Below are 18,042 nucleotides of genomic sequence, written 5' to 3' on the forward strand. Positions count from 1 at the left end.
ATGGACTCAGCTGACCTGGATTCTCTCTCTGGCACCTTGTAGGGCCCTCGTAGTGATCTCTGAGCAGGAATAAATAATCCCGGTGTGGCCCCAAGACAAAAAAAAATTCCACCAAAATTTAAAAAAAAAACTCAGGTACAAGGACTAGAGACATAGTATTGGAGGTAAGGCACTTACTTGCCTTGTAATTGGCCACTTGGGCTGAATCCTGGTTTAATCTCTGGCTTGCATCTGGTTCCCTGAGCACCACCAGGGGGCACTCCTGAGCACAGAGCCAGGAATAACCCCCCCCCCCCCACCCCAGCACCTCAGATGGGACCCAAAGTCAAAACAAAAAACCAACAGGAACAATAAAAACATAAGTGTAGATCTCTCTTTTGTGTTGTTTTTTCGGTTTGATGGGGCCTCAGGAGTGGTGCCAGCAAGCAGACCAGGATGGGCTGCGTGCAAGGCAAGTGCCCTACCCACTGTACTATCACTGCAGCCCTGCATTGCATATTCTAGTGCTGTTCAGTCGAAATAGAATGTGAGCCAAATGTGTCTTCAATTTTTGCCAGATGTCTTAAGTTTTTCTAGGAACCACAAAAACTATATTGAATGAAATGGAAAATTAATCGTGAATTGTATTTAGTTCGATAAATGCAAACTTATCCTTTCAATGTGTAGCATAAAAATATTAATGATGGGGCCAGAGAAATAGTTCAACAGTCTGAGCCATGCAGAAGGGGCCCAAGGTTGATCCTTGGTACCATGCATTCCATAGAGCATTGCCAGGAGAAGCTCTTGAGTACCGCTGGGAGTGACGCCGCCCCCCCTCCCCAAACAAAGCTTTTATTTTCCCCTTCGCTACTACATCTTCAAATTCAGTGTGTCATTCACACCTCCAACATATGTCCATTTGAACTCAGTACATCAAAGGTGCCTAGCAGCTATATCTGCTTTGTGGCCACTGTCCGGGGCAGTGTTAATTTCGATCAGAAAGGAATCCAAAATGTGCCTTCGAGCGTTAGGAGAAAACCAAACCCTGGACAGAACGCTTTGGACATGGACCGCAGGTTTCACTGCATCCGTCTGATTGAGTCTGAAGCCTGTTCCTTGAGAAGTGTTGTCCACAGAACAAATGTCCGTGTTTTAACATACTTTCAAGATTTTCATCGAGGAGGAAAGTGTCATCTTTAAGCTTCAAGGTGCTATTGAGCTGTGAAGCTCCATTAGGTTTCCAGGCTACCACGGATTAAAATGGAGTGGAGTTCATTCCCGCTTCAGTCAGCTACATCAGTGGCTGAATTAATAGCAGTACTTCCACATTAAAAAATAATAATACTACTAATAATGGCAATCTGGGGAGACTCGGGCTAAAATTCAATATCCTCATAGGAAACCACGAAGGCTTAGATGCAGAAATAGAGAAATGCTCTATTTCTATGAAGTGGGATCACCTTTTTCTATTTTTCCTTTTTGGGTCACACCCAGCAATGCACAGGGGTTACTCCTGGCTCATGCACTCAGGAATTACTCTTGGTGGTGCTCGGGGGACCATATGGGATGCTGGGAATTGAACCCGGGTCGGCCACGTGTAAGGCAAACTCCCTACTCAACTGTGCTATCGCTCCAGCCCAGGGATCACCTTTCTTTTTTTTTAAGTTCACTGAAAGCTTTATTAATTTTATTAACATAGACATACTGCTTTAGATACCTGTGACTTCAGAAAAATCACAATTTGTTTTCATCACTTTTGGTAGCGACACTAGCCCTTTCAACAGAGAAGTTGATTTTTGTGCAGCTGTAGAAAACACAATGAACCAGCCACCACTACTTTAACATATGCACTTCAGGTAGTATCTATAACACTGTCATGAAGAAAGTTTACAGTACGCTACCTAAAATAATGATGCTATTTTGACGTTTTCCAAGATTGGTGCCACTTATATATGACTGGGCTCCATCAGCGTGAGAATGAAAAATTCATTCTTTTGTGGTCCTTTAAACAAGATTAAGACATATGTCTAACAACAGTGTTTTTTATTCTCCCTAAATAACGTTATATACAATTTGGAAAGTACTAACAAAATGTTTGTTTGTTTATAAGCAAGTCACTGCTTAGAACTAACCCCCTTTTATTTCTTTATGCATTATGTACCTTTATGTATTGTGAGTATTTTTTAAAATTTTTATTAGTGAAACACCATGAGGTACAGTTGTAGACTTACACAGTTTTGTGCTTGGGTTTCAGTTATACAATGATCGAATACCCATCCCCCCCACCACCCTACCACTGTGGCAGGGCATTCCCCTCGGTTATCTCTCTCCTTTTGAGTGCTGTGGTTTGCAAGAGACATTTGAGTGGCAGTCTTGTTCGGACTATAGTCTACTCTCATCACGCATTTCCCATCCTGAGCGGAACCTCCCAACACCCTTTATTTGGTGCTCCCTTCTCTATCTGAGCTGCCTTTCCCCCTAGCGTGTGCAGCTGTCCTCAGAGCCATGGAGTAATCCTCCTGGTACTTATCTCGGCTGTTCTTGGGTGTTAGTCTCCTATTTTGTTACTTTATGTTCCCCAGATGAATGCAATCTTTCTATATCTGGGATCACCTTTCAATGTAGAAATTTTTTAAGTATTTTGAAACAATGTTTGCTTGAGCTTTTTTTTTGGTTTTTTGGGGGGTTTTTTTGGTTTTTTTTTTTAATATCCTGATTTGCTTTGTTGGATAACATAAAGGCATTAGGAATAGGTGACCAAATGTCAACAAAACTTTCATTGACTGTTTCCAGAGTGTAAAAGTCCATGTTGTATTCTGGGAGGTGTCCAAAACTCAGTAAACCATGACTCCTGCCTCAGGAGGGGAATCCAGAATCCTACCGTCACTACCTTCTAAGCCTCGGATTTGTAGGATTTCCCATTTTATGACGTTAAATTTAATTGCAGTGATTTTCTCCAATGGGATTTTGTGTTTGGGGGATTTGGTTTTGGTTTGAGGGCCACATCTGGCACAGCCCCAAACCAGCTTCCAGCTCAGCGCTGGGGTGCTTCCTGGCAGGGACTAGATGGTGTGGGGAATCGAACCCCAGGCACTGAAGTGCATGCATCAGCCCTTGAGCGAGCCAGACGTGATTTTTGGTAGATTCTCTTTAGTCTGTAAGAAAAATGGAAAACCTGTGGGGTAGATGAATTTAAATATCCCCTACAAAGTAGAAATCGAATTCAGTAGAAATTCGTTGACAAGGTCTCCTCACAAATATTTGTGGGTACTTGAAATTCAGTTGATAGTGTAACTTTTTATGAGCCAGTCCTCAGCCGAGGAGATTTGTTAATTCCCCATAGGCCATCTGAACTCCCTTGGGTGTTAAGTGGAGGCCTCAGTTAAACTGCTTGAGTGTTTGGAATAGACTTGCAATTGCAAGAAAACAGCTGCTAAGAGTATGTCTTATTGTATGCTTAATAACACTTTATTTGTATGGGTCCATTTCAGAGTGCTAGAAGACAAAAACAGCAGCTTTCCCAAAGAGGTTTACCCTGTGAGTTCAAATGGGATCTTGCAAGCACAAAGGAAAATTCTAGAAACACTTTACTCGGTGAAAGGGATCGCTCTCTGTCTCCATTACATTTCCCCAAATCTGTGATAAACACAAAGGAGATTTAAACTCCAAGGAAATTCGCTCTCCCTCTGTCTCTCTCTCTTTGTCTCTCTCTGTCTCTCTCATTCGCAGTCTTCCACTTAGGGAATTCCTCCTCCCCTTCCACCTACTGTTATTTGGAATGTACATTCCCAGTTCCCTTCCCTCTCTGTTGGCACCATACCCTCGCTTGTCTGCTGTACTGTAACGTGTTACTCCATTTCTTCCCTCTGGAAGCAGGGCGGGCCTGTAGCCGTAGCAGAGCTGTGGTAAAGTGACTTCATTTGAGTCTGACTTCTTTTGAAAGAAATGTTTTCTAGGCTGCCAAGAAATCTTAAGTAACTTAAGTGGAACTTTGTTTACGGGAGGGTGGCTTTGTGGATTTGTCAAAGTAACAGGATTGGTATTTGAGCCTCAGGATTCGGAAGTGGGGCAAACCAGTGTACATACAAATACAAATACTGTGTATTTTTGCAGGATGACCCCTTGGTACTGAATGAGATCAGAGAAGACCTTCGAGTAGAGTGTTCTAAGTTTGGCCAAATTCGGAAGCTCCTGCTCTTCGATGTAAGTTCCAGGCGGGGACCTGTGATCACTCTGTCCCCAAATATTAGATGGCTGTTTTTGTACCGTAGTTCCGTTTGTTAATGTTAGTCCTCTATTGCATTAACTACATGAATGTAAATTCCAAGTTCAGGTGGTACTAGACATAGATTTCCGTAACTGTTCATCATTACGCTAGAACGATATTTCTCCAAGTGGGTGATACGCAGTGCTTCTCCCCACCCATGCCATGGGGGTCTAGTGAACAATCCAGGTGGCCCCCCAGTAGCCTTGGGTATAATTGGGAGGGTGCTTTGTTTAAGGAAGGGAGATTTCAGTGGTACTCACTATAGGTTCCTTTGCTTGGAGCCAAGTGTGATGTAAGTGGCAAGGAGACCATGTCCTGATGCAGGGGCGGCTGACACCCCAGCAGCCAAAAGGTCACATGCCAGGGGTCTGGATGTCCTTTACGTGATGACAGAAAATGGGCAGGTCCACCAAACACTAGGATGGCCCTCAGCATTAGAAAGGAAGGAGAGGACTGAAACCATTGTCCAGCAGATAGGGCCCTTGGCCTTGCATGCCACTGACCAGGTTTGATCCCCAGCACAACACATGACACCCCTGATCCCGCCAGGGGTGGCCCAGGAACCAGAAGAGGTGCAAAATGAACAGTCCTGGGGATCCCCCTCATGAGGCACTTGGTCTTCAGAGGGGAAATAGCAAGTAAAGGGCTGGGGGGCGGTGAGGAGATAGTAATTAATATGGACAGAATTCTACTTCTGCTCTGGGTGCAACATAGTCACTACTTGAGGATTCATCTGGTTTTTGATGACTAAAAGCTTTAACATTGGACGGGAGAGGTAGTGTAAGTGGGAAGGCCTTGTATGCGGCCACTTCGGCTGACCCTGGTGTGAGCCCCAGTACCCTCCAGTGCCCCCCAAGCGCCACAGCCTGGCCTCACTCCTGAGAACCCCTGAGCACCACTGGGTGAAGGTGTTCTCCAAAGTCCTTCCAAATACATCAAGACTACAGTGTTAGCTGAACAGAACATGACAAATTGCATGTTTCTCACAGTTTTAAAAACTATAACACCTTTAAACTTTTTTAAAATTTATTTTTATTTATTTATTTTTTGCTTTTTGGGTCACACCTAGCGATGCTCAGAGGTTACTTCTGACTCAGCACTCAGGAATTACTCCAGGCATTGCTCTGGGGACCATGTGGGATGCCGGGGATTGAACCTGGGTCGACCGCATACAAGGCAAATGCCCTCCCCACTGTACCATCAATCCATTCCCCAACACCTTTAAGACTTCAAGTAAGGAAGATTTGCAGGGAGGTTTTTGTTGTTGTTTCTGAAAAGAGGTACTAGTCCAGGTAAGTTTGAGAACTCTAAAGAGGAAGTGGTCGGGTGGAGGATAGAACAGGAAAAATGTCTGAGACTTTGTGGCTCCCTGTTTGCCCATTTTTCTGCCTCTTTTTGAATTTTCCATATTTTTGGAGAGAGGATTTGGGGCCACCCCCAGCTGTGTTCAGTGGTTATTCCTAGCTCTGTGCTCAGGAATCACTCCTGGTACGCTCAGGGGACCATATGGTATCAGGGATCAAACCCAGATTAGCTGCGTGCAAGGCAAATGCCCTACATCTGTACTATCTCTCTGGCCCCCCCTCTTCTGCATATTTGGAGACTCATGAAGAGTTCTGGGATGGGGGACTGGAATGATAGCACAGCAGGTAGGGCATTTGCCTTGCACACGGCCGACCCGGGTTTGATTCCCAGCATCCCATATGGCCCCCCGAGCACCGCCAGGAGTAATTCTTTAGGGCAAAGCCAGTGAGCATCACCGGGTATGACCCAAAAAGCCAAAAACAAACAAACAAACAAAAAGAATTCTGTGTGGTACTAGAGAGAAAGTGCAGTAGGTAAAGTGTTTGCCTTGCACACAGCCAACCCAGGTTCGATCTCTGGCATCCCATAATGGTCCTCCAAGCACCGCCAGGAGTAATTACTGAGTGTAGAGCCAGGAGTAGCCCCTGAATATCTCTGGGTGTAGCCCGAAAAGAATTCTGTGTGACAGGAGCAATGGTACCATGGGTGGGTATTTGACTCACACACGGCCAGCGTGGGTTTGATCCCCAGCACCCCAGTATGGTCTCCCAAGCATGCCAGGAGTGATCCCTAAATGCAGAGCCAGGAGTAAACCCTGAACACGGTCAGGTATGGCCCTCCCCCCAAAAAAGAGTGTGTATTCACCTTTGCATGCTTTTTTTTTCACTTCTGAAAACAACACAGATCCAAGAAGGCACCATTTATTGATCGGGCTCTCTAAACTCATGTGACCTGATTCCATCTACACGATCGTTCACGGTAGGGAGATGCTAGTTACCCATTTCATTCATTCTTTTTCTTATATGCTTTGGTAGAGACACCCAGATGGTGTGGCTTCTGTGTCCTTTCGAGAACCAGAGGAAGCCGATTACTGTATTCAGACCCTTAATGGAAGGTGGTTTGGTGGCCGTCAGATCACTGCTGAAGCATGGGATGGAACTACAGATTACCAGGTAAGGGGCTGGATAGAGTGCAGTAGTAGGGCCTTTGCCTTGCATGTGCTGACCTGGGTTCTATCCCCAGCACCCCATATGTTCCCCCAAACGGCACCGAGAGTCAGCCCTGAGCACGGCTGGGTGTGGCCCAAAAACACTGTCAGATAAATAGGAATTGTTGTTTGTTTTTTTTTTTTTTTTTACGAACAAATACCTATCCTGGAACCCTTCAGGTAAGCATTGGATGTGCTTTAAATATTTCTAATTTAGCAACACTTTTGTAATACTTTATACATTCAGAGGATAAAAAGCAAATGTTTCAGTCTTTCCATTTGTATTTCTGAAAGTTCTAGGTTTGCTCAAAATAGTTAGAAAGAACAGATGAATCAATCCAGTGCTCTTTCGTGCTGTGTAGCAAAGTCAGGAGCTCAAATACGAACTTTATAATTAATAAAAGCTTTCTGTGGTAATGTGGTATTTGGCCTCCATTTAGGTTATCTCATTTATGGTTAGTTGATGCAATACATGTAGTTTTTACATGTACTAATACATCAGCGTTTTGAAAAATGAAGAGGAGGGATTGCTTTGGTCCCATAAGAAGAGATACTTTGGAGCCAGAGTGATAGTCTAGTGGGTAGGGCGCCTGACATGCACATGGCTCACCTGAGTTTGATTCCCAGCACCCCATATGGTCCCCCCAAGCCCCTCCGGGATTGATCACTGAGTGCAGATCCAGGAGTAAGCTCTGAGCACCGGCTTACCAGGTGTGACCCAAAAAAGCCAGGAAAAAGAGATACCTTGGGCCAGGGATGTGACTTATTCCTTACACATGTGAGGCCCTGGGTTTGGTCCCCAGTACCACCAAAAAGAGATACCTTAGAAAATTTCAGAATGCTTTTGTCGAGACATTATTGTCCACTTTTCCCCCAAAATGATTTTAATGGCAGTGTCCATTCACACACAGGTGGAAGAGACCTCCAGAGAACGAGAGGAAAGGCTGAAAGGATGGGAAGCTTTCCTTAATGCTTCTGAGGCCAACAAAGGTCTTCAGCAAGCAAATTCCGTCAGTGTTCCAGAGAAGGCAGAGGGTCCTTCCAGAGCACGGCACATTTCCGAGTGCTCTACCATGTCTAAAGTGAATGTTCCAGAAGGTGCACCAGAAATGGCATTTGAAGAACCCATCGATGAAAAGAAGTTTGAGAAAACAGAAGACGGGGGCGAATTAGAAGAAGGTGCCTCCGGGAAAGATGCTAAGGAAGGTGGCCCCCAAAACAAGGCTGACGATGACTCCCTCAAGAGAAAGCGAGACTACCTGGAAGGAGAATCTGGAGAAGGCAGTGCCAAAAATGTGTTCGATGAGGATAACCCTAAAAAAGAGGCTAAGAAAAATGGCCCTGAAAGAGAATCCAAAAAGAGACTTAAGCATGATCGTGTAGAGAAAAACCTTCAACAGAGGTCCAGAGAAGGGGGCCCCTACATGGAGTCTGGAGAAAACGCAGAAAAGGGCTTTGGAAAGCAGTTCCGAGATGGTGCTGAAGAGGATAGTGTCACAAAAGAATTTGATGAGGATGAGTCTGACAGGGAGTTTCAGGAAAATGTTCTCCAGAAAGAGGTAGGAGAAAGACCTGACTTAGGTGGTGACAACTCTAGAAAAGCCGTGAACAAGGAAGGCTCTGGGAGGGCATTTGATGACGACAAGGCAGAAGAAGAGGAGGAGGAAGAGATCTACGAGAAACTGTTGGATGAAAAGGAAGACAAAGAAAATGCAGATGAGCAGGAGGAAGAAGATGAAAGTGAGAAGCTGTTGGAAGAATCAGACAAAAAGGAAGAGAACACACCAGAAGAAAAAGAAGATGGGTTGTTCAGAGATGACGAGTCATTGGATGCCCAGAATCCCATTGTGAAGTTGTTGGGAGATTCTGGCGAATGGGGGACCATGAGTCGGGGTAGTAAGAGGAGCGTTCAGGAAGAGGGACCCCTCTCCTCAGGCAGCAGCTTTGTCCTCAGTTTCAATGATGATGACGACAATGCCACTGAAGGCCACAATATGTAACCCCTTAAATGTGCTGTTCTCTCCACTTTGCCCACGTGTCAGGGTAATCACCAGTAGTGTTACACGAACATGTGCATAGTGGTAGGATGCCATGAAACTAGCGTGTTGATGTTGTCGTCATTTTACCTGTACTTAATGATTTTAAATATATGTTCCGTGGCTGTTGAGTTCAACTTCATAGTTTTAACAATGCAGAGAAACTGGATCCTTGTTCTTTGTCAGATTTGCTAAGTGCATGCAGAGTAATATTTTTAAAGCTTTGATTGACATCTGTGATAGAAATTAAAACAAGTTGTGAATATGCAGAAACCAAACATTGGCCTTGAGTTAAATTGCATTTTAAATTGCTGCTGTTGCTCTATTCATACTAATGTTTGTTTTTTCTAAGCACTTAAAAAATCCCCCAGGAGTCTCTTTGGTTCCAGATTATTATAACACTCACCTCCCTTCCTAAATCACAACATCTTTTACTAAAATTAAATATGGGGCAGAAATCAGGAGGTAAGGCACTTGCCTTGCTCATCATACCTGACCCTGGTTTAATCCCTGGCACCACCTATGGTCCCCTAAGCGCGGAGCGAGAAGCCCTGAACATTGCCAGATGTGGCCCCAAAATGAAGAATAATTTTTAATTAAAAATGAAATATCACTTCAGAATCTTTCTTTGCTGGATCCTTGCAGGGATTTCTTTTCTACCTCTTTTTCATGAAAAAATGATTCTTGAGGGGCCCGAGCAATAGTAGAGAAGATAAGATGCTTGCCTTGCACACAACCGACCCATATTCGATCCCTGGCACCCCAAATGGTTTCCTGAGTACCTCCAGGAGTGATTCCTGAGTGCAGAGCCAGGAGTAACCCCAGAGCATCCCCATCTGACCCCCCTTCCCCCCAAAAAAATATATAAATGAAATTTTTAAAAATAAATTGACTTTAGGTCTTGCCTGACGGCTTGACCCTGGCTAGCCAGCTCAATAAACTACCTGCTTGCTGAAAAAAAAATAAAATAAATTGACTCGACGTGCAAAAGTGAACTTCCAGACGTCCACAGCCTCCATTAAAAAATACAGAGGCGATTCAGATTGTACCTTGAATTTGGGGATTTCTTACGTAAAAGCACTATGCCTCAGAAAAAATGTTTGCATATAGTACATAGCTTTGCGTATACACAACTTGTGAACACCCTGGAGTTTCAGAATTTCTCTTTTCATGCAGACTTAAAAGTTTTCACTTCTGGGGCCAGAGAGATAGTAACGCAGGTAGGGTGCTGACCTTACATGCAGCCAACCCAGATTCTGCACCATGTAGCACCATCAAGGAGTGACCCCTAAGCACTGCTGGCTGGGTGTGGCCCAAAAAATGTTTTCCAATGTTGTTTTTTCAGTTTCTGTTCTAGAAATATGTCTAGTACTGTGTTTGGTTATGTAGTTCCAGTAAAATTTGGGATCTGTATTGGTTTTGCTTTCTAAATTCAGTATTGATGTATTAACGAGTTGAACTTTGTGTAATGAAGTTATTCTCATAAAGTAAAAGTGATAAAATAAACCATTGATGCTTTTTCATTATACCGTCTGTAACTGTAATCATTATCCTGTTTTAGAGGGGAGTTCTTATTCTTTAAACTAGTTTTCTGAGAATTTTTTAATTAACATCTGAAATTTTAAATCTTCAGACTTTTGCCAATTATCAGTGTTAAAGGACATAAAGTTAAGATAGGGGCTGGAGCAATAGCACAGCGGGTAGGGTATTTGCCTTGCACACGGCAGACCCAGGTTCGATTTCCAGCATCCCATATGGTCCCCTGAGCACCATCAGGAGTAACTCCTGAGTGCATGAGCCAGGAGTAACCCCTGTTGCATGGCCGGGTGTTACCCAGAAATTGAAAAAAGAATATAGAACATATTTAAAGCAAAATAGCATTCCCTTTGAAGATAAACTAGAAGCATTTGAACAGTGTTTATTGGAGAATTTGATTTTCTAAGTGAAAAATGCTGTGTCTTCCCTATACAAAGGTTGGAATGCAGAATTACAACATAAGTCAGCTCAGGGATCAGTGTTGCTCAGAATGGGTGATTCTGCTCCCTTGGGGGGTTCTGAAACAATTCAGAAGGGCAGTGGTAGTGTTGGGAGCAATCTGGACTCTTTTCTGTTTGGTCAAAGGGGGCCAGAGAGATAGTATAGCAGGTAGAATGTTGTCATTTTTAGACTGAGTAATTTTTATCATGTAAAAAGAAAGGGTCATAGGCCAGATAAGTTGGGGGGAGTCTGTCTTAAGTCATTCTAAGTGATTGTTCTCATTCAAACTTAAGTTTAACTCTTACCCAGTGCTTATCTCTTGTCATAGAAGTACTCTGTAAGCAAAAGTCAAAAACTGCTCTAAAATGGCAACTAACTTAAGGTTTGTCATTGATTGACAGATTTAGGGCCACAGAGATAGCACCTCGAGGAACGTGTTGCCTGCCTTATACAGGCCTGACTCAGGTTCAGTTCCCTATTATTACATGGGTTTCTTTGAGTAAGCACTGAAATAGGAGTAAGCCTGAGCACTCAGCCAAGAGTAATTACTGCAAAACACAATTATGAGTTCAGATGCACAAAAGAGGGCTGGAGTAATAGTTCAACGGGTAGGACGTGTGCCTTGCATGTGGCTAGCTCGGGTTCAGTTCCTGGCATCGCAGATGATTCCCAGTGCCCGCCATGAGTGATCACTGAACACCCTTAGGTATGGCCCAAACCAAAGAGGCACCAAAGCAAACAAGCCCCCATTAGCCAAGTAATGAGACTTCATTAGACCTGAGAACAATTTGTTGTGAGGCAAAATCAAAGCATGTGTTTTCTCCCCCACCTGCACTGTTGTGATGACCGGGGGTGTGGGGGGGGGGGGTTCTTACTGTTGCACAGCAGGTTGCTATTCAACCCCAGGGTTCTGGAGCCCTTCCTTCTGCTTGAGCACCAATATTCCCAGAGCACAAACCAGGCCCCCGCTGCCAGCTCCACAGGTTGGGAAGAAAAGGCAGAGGCCGAGATGGCAGAGTCCGTGCAGGAGGCCAAGGCCAGAGTCCCTGTACCAGTACCACATGGTTTCCTCCAGGCACGGAGCAGAGAGAACCTGAACACCACTAGGGATGGTCCCCTCCGAATTATTTTACTCACTTCATCCAGATCCTGCTTCAACACACCTAATCACATGCCTGACTTTATTCATATCTCTAAGTGAAATACTAATGACATAAGGACAAATATTTAAAAGTAATACTGCAGGGGCTGGAGAGATAGCACAGCGGGTAGGGCATTTGCCTTGCACACGGCCAACCCGGGTTCGATTCCCAGCACCCCATATGGTCCCCTGAGCACCGCCAGGAGTAACTCCTGAGTGCAGAGCCAGGAGTAACCCCTGAGCATTGTCGGGTGTGACACCCCCCCCCAAAAAAAAGCAAAAAAAAAAAAAGTAATACTGCAATATAGCACTGTTGTCCCGTTGTTCATTGATTTGCTCGAGCAGGCACCAGTAACGTCTCCATTTGTCCCTGTCACGTGCTAGTGTAGACTAATGGCATCTGCTTGCTCCAGGAACACGAAGTGAGGCTTGTTGTTACTGTGTTTGGCATAATCAAATATGCCATGGGGAGCTTTCTAGGCTCTGCTGTGAGGGCGGGATACTCTCGGTAGCTTGCCGGGCTCTCCGAGAGGGATGGTGGAATTGAACCTGGATCAGCCGCGGATATTAAAAGTATTCCTTAAAAAGAGAGAATTTCTGTTTGGGAAGCAGAAAAAATTTTAGAAATGGATATTGGTAATGGTAACACAACATTGGGAATGTAGCTAATACTGCTGAACTGTGTACTTATAGGTGGTTAAAATGGTCACCTTTGTTATGTATTTGCCAACAAAAAAATTTAAACCAAAAGTTAGATGCTATTGGAAAAATATCTACTTGCATGTATGTTCCAAAAAAAAAAAGTATTCCTTAGACTATAGACCAAACATGATTGCCACTCAGTGCCTCTTTTGCAAACCACAGCACCCAAAAGGAGAGAGAGAACAAAGGGGAATGTCCTGCCACAGAGGCAGGGGGGACCTGGGTGGGCGGGGGGAATGGAGGGTGGGAGGGATACTGGGATCAGTGGTGGTGGAGAATGGGCACTGGTGGAGGAATGGGTATTTGATCATTGTATAATTGAAACCCAAGCACAAAATTTATAAGTCTACAACTGTAGCTCATGGTATTTCACTAATAAAATTTTTTTAAAAAATAAGTTTTGGGGGCTGGAATGATAGCACAGCGGGTAAGGCGTTTGCCTTGCACGTGGCCGACCCGGGTTCGATTCCCAGCATCCCATATGGTCCCCTGAGCACTGTCAGGAGTGATTCCTGAGTGCAAAGCCAGGAGTAATCCTGAGCATTGCCAGGTGTGACCCGAAAAACAAAAAAAATAAAATAAAAATAAGTTTTGTTTTCATAACAAATTTTTGTGAGGGGGCACACCTGGTGGTGCTGAGAGCTATCCTGGCTCTGCACTCAGAGGCAGACTTCTGGCAGGCCCAGGGGACCATACGGGATGACTGCGTGCAAGGCAAGAGCCCTACCCACTGTGCTATCATTCAGGCCCCATAAACATAAAAACTTTAAAACCAATTCCATTTCTCACTGTTCAATGGCTGTGTGACCTTAGCTAAGTTACTTGATCTCTCTGCATTTCATTGCCTTTATTATAAAGCGGGAACAAAAAACAGTACCTGGAGGCCGAAGAGGCAGCACATAGGTTAAGCCACTTGCCTTTTGTGCTGCTGACCCGAGTTCAATCCTTGAGCACAGAGCCAGGAGTAAGCCCTGAGCACTAGCGTTTGTGGCCCAACCATCCCAACAACAGTTCCTGGTTCAAAAAATAAAAATCATAAATCAAAGTTGCAATGCAAATGGCCCAAGTTCTGCACTTATTACAGGGAGAGAGAAAAAAAACTCCATGATTTAGGGCTGGGAATGTAATTTGGTGATTAACACCTGCCTTGAGTGTGTGAGTCCCATGGTTTGATCCCTGGCACCACAAACAAAACAAATTTCATGTTATCCAGTATGATCTTAAGAGGCTGGCGAGATAATACAGTGGGTAAAGCACTGACATGTAGTTGACCATGGTTCAAACCCCAGCACCATTTTTGGTTCCCCAGTCCTGAGCCCAGAGTCAGAAAAAGAGCTGGGTGTGGCCCCCAAAACTAAAAGATGCTTGAAAATATTTACGCTCACTATAGTGTCTATTTGGCCTGGAGCGATAGCACAGCGGGTAGGGCTTGCACGTGGACTACCGGGGTTCGATTCCTCCACCCCTCTCAGAGAGCCCGGCAAGCTACCGAGAATATCTCGCCCACACAGCAAAGCCTGGCAAGCTCCTGGTGACGTATTCAATATGCCAGAAACAGTAACAACAAATCTCACAATTTGTTGTGAGATGTTACTGGTGCCCGCTCGAGCAAATCGATGAACAATGGGAGGACAGTGCTACAGTGCTATAGTGTCTATTTAATCAGAGATAACTTTAATAGGTACCCAATACCATGAGTTAGGGCAATGGGGCTGAACTAGTTATAATTAGAAAAGGACCACCTCAAAAGGCCACTGTAATCTCTTTTAAGATAGGGCAGCCCCCCTGACTCCCAGATCTGAAATTGTTTCAGCATCCCGCTTCTAGAGCCTAGTACAGCTCCTGACCTATAATTGAAACTGGATAGTTCTTTGGAGGTTTTTATTTGTTTCGGTTTTGGGGCCGTAACGAGTGATTCTCAGGGCTCAGGGATCACTCCTGGCAGACTCAGGGAAGCATAGAAGATGCCTGGGGTTGAACCCGAGTTAGCCACCTGCAAGGCAAGCATCCTGCCCGCTGCTCTATCACCCTTACCCAGAGCCGAATAGTTTTTGAATGACCTTTTACTCTGGATACATACACACTTCTTTTTCTGGAGACTGAGGTATATAACTAAACAAACCTATTCTTCCCTCAGTCTTCCTCTCTAGACCACAGCTCAAATGTCCAAAGCAGAATTCTAGCAATCACCTTTGGTTTCTCTCTCCTCCAATATCTAAACCTAATGGCTCTAAATCCAAAGATTTGGCGTAGAATCTGAATCCATTTCACTATGTCCACCCCCATACTGATGCTGTGTGATTATACCATCATCACTCACAAAGCACCAAATTGGCACTCCTGTCCCCTCCCAAGTAATTTCTTTTTTTCTTCTTTTTTGTTTTGAGGGGCCACACCCAGCTGTGCTCAGGACTTACTCCTGGGTCTGTGCTCAAGGGACCATATGCTGTGCCAGGGATCAAACCAAAGTCAGTCATGTGTAAGGCAAGCGCCTTAACCCCTGTACTATCTCTGTGGTCCAGTGTCTTCATCTTTGATGAAAATGAACAAATAATGGGGGGAGAGGCAGAGAGAAGGAAAGTGCCTGCCATAGAGCCATAGAGGCAGGCTGGGGGAGGGTGGCTGGAGGGAAATTGGGGTCATTGGTGATGGGAAATGGACAATGGTAGAAGGATGGGTGTTGGAACATTGTATGACCAAAAGCTGATCATGAGCAGCTTTGTTATTGTGAATCTCACGGTGACTGAATTTTTTTTTAATTTTTAAAAAATTTTTATTAGGGGCTAGAGCGATAGCACAGCGGGTACGGCGTTTGCCTTGCACTCAGCCAACATGACCAACACAGGTTCGATTCCCAGCACCCCATATGGTCCCCTGAGCACCGCCAGGAGCAATTCCTGAGTGCATGAGCCAGGAGTAATCCCTGAGCATTGCCGGTGTGACCCAAAAAGCAAAAAAATAAAAATAAAAAAATTTTAAAAAAATTTTATTAGTGAAACACCATGAGGTACAGTTGTAGATTTACAAATTTTTGTGCTTGGGTTTCAATTACACAATGATCAAATACCCATCCCTCCACCAGTGCCCACTTCCCACCACCACGGATCCCAGTATCCCTTCCATCCCCCATCCCCCCATCCCACCCTGTCTCTGTGGCAGGGCATTCCCCTCTGTTCTCTCTCTCCTTTTGGGTGTTGTGGTTTGCAAAAGAGACATTGAGTGGCAATCATGTTTGGTCTATAGATGGTGACTGAATTAAAAAAATTTAAAGCAATTAAAACTTTCAAAAATTATCAAGAAAGAATAGAAAATGAACAAATGAAGATTCAAATGCAGATGCCATGATTGTCACCCATTGCCTCTTTTGCAAACCACAACACCCAATAAGAGAGAGAGAACAAAAGGGAATGCCCTGCCACAGAGGCAGGGTGGGATGGGGGGGTTGGGGGGTGGAAGGGATACTGGGATCCGTGGTGGTGGGAAATGGGCACCGGTGGAGGGATGGGTATTTGATCATTGTATAATTCAAACCCAAGCACAAAAATGTGTAAGTCTGCAACTGTACCTCATGATGTCTCACTATTAAAAAATCATAAAAAAAGATCCGGCAAGCTACCGAGAGTATTCGATATGCCAGACACAGTAACAACAAAGTCTCCAATGGAGACGTTACTGGGCCCGCTCGAGCAAATCGACGATCAACGGGAGGGCCTTTACCTTTACCTTTACCTTTAAATAAAAAAAATAGAATGTTCTCTCTCAATGTGGATTTAAAGATCCACAACAAGGTAGCAACAAAGGGCTACAACTACCCAACAGGAGAACTAAGCCACAAAACTGTATTTAGTTCCCAATGCTTCTCCCTTTGAGAGAAAAAGAAAGGGAGAAAGGTGGCCACACTGGTGCTGGGTATGGTGTTGGGATTATGTACATGGGAAGCCATCATTAACAGTATTGCAAATCACAGTACTTCATCAATAAAAAAATTTAAATAAAATATTCTTGAATCCAGAATAAAAAATAAATAAATGCAGATGTCAGTAATAATACTGCAGGAGAATAGAGATTTGGGTCAGGCAGCGAGAAGGTTTGGGTCAGCCATCTCTATATTACCAATATTTCCTTTTGTTTGTTTTGGGGCCACACCTGGCAGTGCTCAGAACATACTGCTCGGACTCTGTGTTTGCGGTTGCTCCCTGGGCATGCAGCCCACTAAGTTCTAGCCTTTACCAATATTTCTGTTACAAATTCAAACTCATTGTCTTTTTGTTTTTGTTTTGACGCCACACCCGGCGATGCTCAAAGGTTACTCCTGGATCTGCACACAGGATATACTCCTGGCAGTGCTCAGGGGATCATATGGGATGTTGAGAATTGAACCTGGGTCAGCCACATACAAGAAAAATGCCCTACCCACTCTACTACCTGTCCAGTCCTACAAACTCATTGTTTTAATACTAAGGTACTAAGATCCACTTCCAGTTTCTCTTTGGCACAGAAGTCAGTCAGAGTGATGCCACGGATAATGGTGAAGTAGAAGAACCTCTTCAAATGGATGAGAGCAAGCATTTAAGTGTGTCCATGGAACACAACAGACCTTCAAAGTTTGTTTCTGCCAAAAGTTAGGCACGTGGGAGCCACACCCACAAACCACCTCTGGTTCAGCCATACAAACTCATTTATTGTCCTTGCTTCAGAGAACCATAAATAAATCTCAAAACAAATCAGAGTTGTAGTTAATCTCAGACCCGAGCAAGCCTGCACAGATGGGGCACATCAGAGGAGCACAGGTTTGCCAGTGCCTGCCAAAGCAGAGGCCCCGGCAGCCACTTGCTCCCACAATCCAAAATCGCTAACATGCTCCCGGCCAAACTCCACCATCTCAGGATAGACCTCACCAAGATATTAGTCTGCTGAAAACTCAGGCATGTGGGTGTTGTGACTGAAATCTCCAGACTCTCTTGGAGTCAGAATGGACTACCTCCACCCGCCCCCACCCACATCTACCTGTATTTCCAGAGGCTCCAGCAGTCACATTCACAACCCAAAGCCCCTCCAGTTGCATACCATAATGCACAAAAGGAGAGAGACAGAGAGAGAGAGACAGAGAGAGACAGAGAAAAAAGAAAGGTTCCTGCTACAGAGCAAACAGAGGTGGGGGATGGGAAGGGAGTGGGAGGGAAACTGGGTACATTGGTGGTGGGAAGTGTACACTTGTGGAGGGGACGGATGGGTGTTGGAACATTGTATAACTGAAGCCCAATCATGATGATTCAATTTTGGGGTTTTTTTTTGGTTAGTGGTTAGGTTTTTATTTGTTGATTGTTTGGGGTCACACCTGGCAATACTCAGGGGTTACTCCTGGCTTTTCACTCAAGAATTGCTCCTGGTGGCACTTGGGGGACCATATGAGATACCAGAGATTGAA

At 44.6% G+C, this 18,042-nt stretch overlaps 1 protein-coding gene across 1 annotated transcript in view; it reads left to right on the forward strand.

Moving 5' to 3' along the window:
- The window catches only part of HTATSF1 (HIV-1 Tat specific factor 1), a 32,622-nt gene extending 22,302 nt beyond the window's left edge, over nucleotides 1-10,320 (forward strand). The window contains exons 8-10 of the mRNA XM_056130314.1: nucleotides 4,093-4,182; nucleotides 6,586-6,723; nucleotides 7,670-10,320. Of these exons, the coding sequence (XP_055986289.1) occupies nucleotides 4,093-4,182; nucleotides 6,586-6,723; nucleotides 7,670-8,758 (1,317 nt within the window). The 3' untranslated portion in view covers nucleotides 8,759-10,320. The remainder of the gene's footprint in view (nucleotides 1-4,092; nucleotides 4,183-6,585; nucleotides 6,724-7,669) is intronic.
- The last annotated feature ends 7,722 nt before the right edge of the window (nucleotides 10,321-18,042 follow it).

This window comes from Sorex fumeus, unplaced genomic scaffold (genome assembly GCF_029834395.1).
Source record: "Sorex fumeus unplaced genomic scaffold, SorFum_2.1 ptg000075l, whole genome shotgun sequence".
In the NCBI taxonomy this organism is placed as follows: Eukaryota; Metazoa; Chordata; class Mammalia; order Eulipotyphla; family Soricidae; genus Sorex; species Sorex fumeus.